This window comes from Anneissia japonica, unplaced genomic scaffold (assembly GCF_011630105.1).
Source record: "Anneissia japonica isolate Jap-2015-1 unplaced genomic scaffold, ASM1163010v1 scaffold16202_len33968_cov106, whole genome shotgun sequence".
NCBI classification, from domain to species: Eukaryota; Metazoa; Echinodermata; class Crinoidea; order Comatulida; family Comatulidae; genus Anneissia; species Anneissia japonica.
Window position 1 is genome coordinate 11,553 of NW_022745692.1, and position 4,536 is coordinate 16,088.

General features: G+C 32.0%; 1 protein-coding gene across 1 annotated transcript in view; it reads left to right on the forward strand.

The window, feature by feature from the left end:
* Positions 1–3,943: 3,943 nt before the first annotated feature.
* Positions 3,944–4,536, forward strand: part of LOC117120025 — a gene marked incomplete at its 3' end in the record, with an annotated part of 15,366 nt that continues 14,773 nt past the window's right edge. The window contains exons 1-2 of the mRNA XM_033265025.1: positions 3,944–4,018; positions 4,408–4,510. Of these exons, the coding sequence (XP_033120916.1) occupies positions 3,996–4,018; positions 4,408–4,510 (126 nt within the window). The remainder of the gene's footprint in view (positions 4,019–4,407; positions 4,511–4,536) is intronic.

Sequence of the window (4,536 nt, forward strand, 5' to 3'; positions counted from 1 at the left end):
AATGTTGGCATAAGGTGCCGAGGACGAACATTTGAGTATATACGGAACATTTATTAATTTTTTCTGAGAAGTGAGTCTCATGAACGACAATTCACCACAATTTTGTTAAAATTAATGTTGAAATGAAGAATATATTTCAGTCTAATGTTAGTGCAAAATATCATTAGGCCTTTGTAATCACCGCACGACGCGCGACTAACATGGCAACAGATGTGTATAAGAGACAGGATGTATACTGTGAAATGGGAGCTGTGGTCTGGTTGCTATGGTTTTTGTGACGTTCAGCGTGTAGGGACGCACGTGCGCCTAGAATGTCGATGCCAGAGTTATAACCTTTGATGTCCCGAGATGTGCGTCCTTTTGTTAAATTACCTTGGTAGGTACAACGAAGCACTACCAATGAAATAGTTATGCCGCACCTATTGTATTTATAAACTTTAAAAATCCATTATATAGTTTGAAGTTAAGTGATGATGGTGGTAATAAAACAAAATTTAGAATCTGAAGAAAACTACTGTATATTCACTGTTCTATGCGATTCAAAAGCATTGTTGAACGTTAGGCGTTATATTTTTATTTATTATAACCAGTAAAATTTTGCCCAGGCTCAGCGTTTACTTTTGGCCGATTTCATATATATGAATATATTATGTGAAGTTTTTCGGTTTTGCATAGGTTGCAGCGTTTTGTTTTGACTTTGGTTTTTGCATCGGTGTTGTTGGTACTGTAATCTATAATGGTCTTCCTTCCTTCCTTTCTGTAAATTTATGGGTGCGAGCTATTGTTTCCTGAATTGGAGTGCATATCTACTCGTACCACAAAGTAAAACTATAATGTTTTTTCGATCATACTGACCTCGGTTCTTACGTTTGCTTTTACGTTATTGAAGAAGGTACCCTTTATTTTTAAGAACCAGTAAAAGTTTGCTCAGACTCAGTATTCTTTTTACTTTTGCCTATTTCTGGCTTAAATTGTTCTTATTTTTTCACACTTTCAAACTTAAAGATTTATCATTGTACAGCAATATAATTATACTGTACTGTATTATAAAGGTAGGGTATACTACATAGTGACACCTACTGCATATATAAGATACAGATAAGATTTGTTGGTTTATATATTTATCTTTTAAACATAAGCCACTTCAGCTTCATTTGTTCTTAATTTGTTCTTAATATTTAAGCAAATTCAGCATCGGTGTTCTTGTAAAATGTGTTTTTCTAAAAAATTGTATGTTGATATGCTTTGTAAAGAAACAATGTTGAGATGATCCCAGACGGAAACCTCTGTTTAAGTGATGTGAAAGAGACAACAGACGCCTGTTTCATCACTTAACCATATGTATACTTAAATATATGTTTTTCTATTTCTATATTAATTTTCATATTATATATACAATAAATCAAATTTTTCTCATGAAACCAATTTCCCCAGTATATATTGCTGTTTTATTGCGAATAAAATGTTTTGGAAATTTTTGAAGTCTGGTTCTTGTGTGCACTCAACGGAATGTGGAAATATTTATATTGTGACATGGTTGCTATTATACTGAATCAATTACTATTTTTAAAAAGTGCAGTTGATAATACCCTCTTAGTTACTTATATACAATAAAGCACACCTACCCTCCTGCAATTTTATTTTAAGTAGCTATATTATTTTTATTTATTATTATGATGTTTGTCATTAACTAAATTGATGGCACATAACAGTGTAGGAATATATGTAATATTCAACATTTCAAAATGATTGAAGCTCTCTAATTTATCAATATACTGGGCATCTGGCCTTCCACTTATATATGAGATGATAAAATGACCTAGTCAATTGTGAATGGGACAACATTATTTAAAATAGTTCGACAAAGGTTTGGGTAACCGAAGCTACCATGTTGGAATATATGGTCACTTTGTCGACAAGTTTGCATACCATGACTCCGATGCTTAAAAATTCACTTTCCTGTATTCTGTGACGTCTGTTAATGAATGAATACACTCCAAATTAATAGTTTTTTACTTTACTATAGAAAATTAGTGGTAATAATGATGAAGATGATAATGAGGAGGAGGCAGTGTATCTAGGTGATGACAGGCTTCTGTGCGAGATTAACTTCCTTTGCCCTTTGATTTTAAGTGCTAACCGAGGCCCGAGGCAAGCACCTACACTAAGAAGTCACAATGGACATTCAAATCTTGTGCTAATTATACTCTAGCTTTTTCTACTCTACAAACAACCTCGTATATCCTGGTACTAGAGCAACTTGCCGAGTTGTAATCGCTTTCCCCTAGACTCTCCTTTTCCTTTTTCCAAGTCCCTGGAATCTCCGACAATTTACCTTTGCACGAGCAGCATTTGTTTGAATTTAAAGAATTTTAGGTATTGATTAACGTTTTCAGTATTTAAAAAAAAATAAATCAAAGAATACACAATTGAAATGAACACAATATGTAATAAATATTTATTGCCCCAAAAACCTTTGGCTGTTTAATTCCTCTATTAAAAATTAAATAGGAAACCTTTTATAATTATCATTTTGTTAATATAAAAATAAAACAAATGAATAGTAAAAAAAAATACAAATAGGCCTAATGAAAATAAATTAAAAACAACTACGCTAAATTTGAATCAAATTTCAAATCTTGTGCTAAATATACTCTCGCTCCTTAAAGTGTAAACAACCTCGTATATCCTGATACTAGTGGAACTTGACAAGTTATAATCGCTTTCAATTAGACTCTCCTTTTCCTCTCTCCAATTCGATGGCGGCTCCGTCGTTTTACATTTACACGAACAGTATTTATTGAATTTAAACAATTTTAGGTACTCATTAACTTCTTAAGATTTTGTTTAAAATGAATCAAAAAAATTAATACACAATGGAAATGAAGACAATATTTTATTACTATAATTTTTAGAAGCTATTATTGAACCGGGCCTTCAAGACCAATTTTCTTTTTTATGGTTTTTTCAAGTTCGCTTGAAATACCTCCAATTTGAACGCAAAATATATAACGAAAAATATTTTAGCTTGTACTTTGTATGTACGATCACATAGAGCTGCTAGTAAATTCGTCCATAATTTAGGAATTCCGTAGTTGTTTACTTGGGCAAGATATGTTATACCTTTGCTTTTCTTCACCTGGGAGTATATCGGTGGGAGATGAATGCAATTTGATGTGCTCTACATGCATAATAAATCTGAGTATTGCAGGTGTTCCGAAGGTTTTACAGTATAACCAATTTCCAAAATGACTGGCCTAACAACAGGTTACTGGTTAAAATGTACATTTAAGATTTTTTTTTATAATCACAAAAATATCACAAATGTTATATTCAGTAGGCCTACGAGTACATTCATTAAAATGTGGACACTTTTAAGTTTGGTGGGTTGCATACGCAACATCACACCACCCCAACCACTTGATATTATCTGGAAAACTCTACATTTTACTTGCCTATTAATATACTGTAGTAATTTATACTTAATAATGAGACAGGCCCACCATCTTCTAAATTTTCCAGTACTGTTTTTTTTTTTTAGTTTTCCCATTTCCAACGCTGTTTGAATTTAACGGACCATGTAAATATTGATGTGTTCAGCATGCCGCATTAAAACATTTTATATATGTTTGCCAAGATAAAAAAAAATACATAGGCCCATTAGCAACAAGTAAACAATTTGAGGCAGAAATATAGCATTATTCCCTTCTTTAAATCCTCGAAATAGCTGTAGTAGTCCCAATCTGGATGATTGCTGCCCTCCTGTAGTAAATTATTGTTCAACTTCGTGACTTTGCACTCTAACGTGCTAAATAAATACAATTTCACACTGCAGGCTGAAAGCAATTATACTATTTCATCACGTGATGAGAACAGATAATTATACAACTTATGAATATTGCTAATGCAGCTTATATCAATCCATACTTCAACTCAATTCACAACACGACATAACCACACACGAACGTATAACGAAGTAGTCATTAACCGTGATTATGGAGTATCTCCCTATTAGGCTGTGAGTATTACAGAATGTGATAATATATTAATATATAAAAATATATAATTATATTCCAAAATGGTACATTTTGGATATGTTGTGCACGCACTAAATGTATACTTGCAACTTTTTTAATGAGCACAGTGTTACTTATGATTATTATGGCCGGCCGTATTAATTATAATTGTATAATTAGTTTTGCGTACTTGAAAATCAATATTTATATTTCTGCAAAATAGTGTAACGTCTAAATAAATTATTCTCAAGATTTTTATGTCAATAGTAATCTCCACGACAACAATGACGATGACGAAAATGATGATGATGACAATGATTATGAAATATGATCATGAAATTTATGACAACTTTTAATAATTAGGTCGATAATTTGATTATTGTTCTTACAGGAACAAGTTAGTGCAGGCTATCATTAGTAGAGACTGGCAAGCAGTAAAAAAGATCTGTGAAACTGAGGAACATCTTATAAACACGTATTATGATGATGATAAGGTATGTAATTAGCTTTGATATATTAA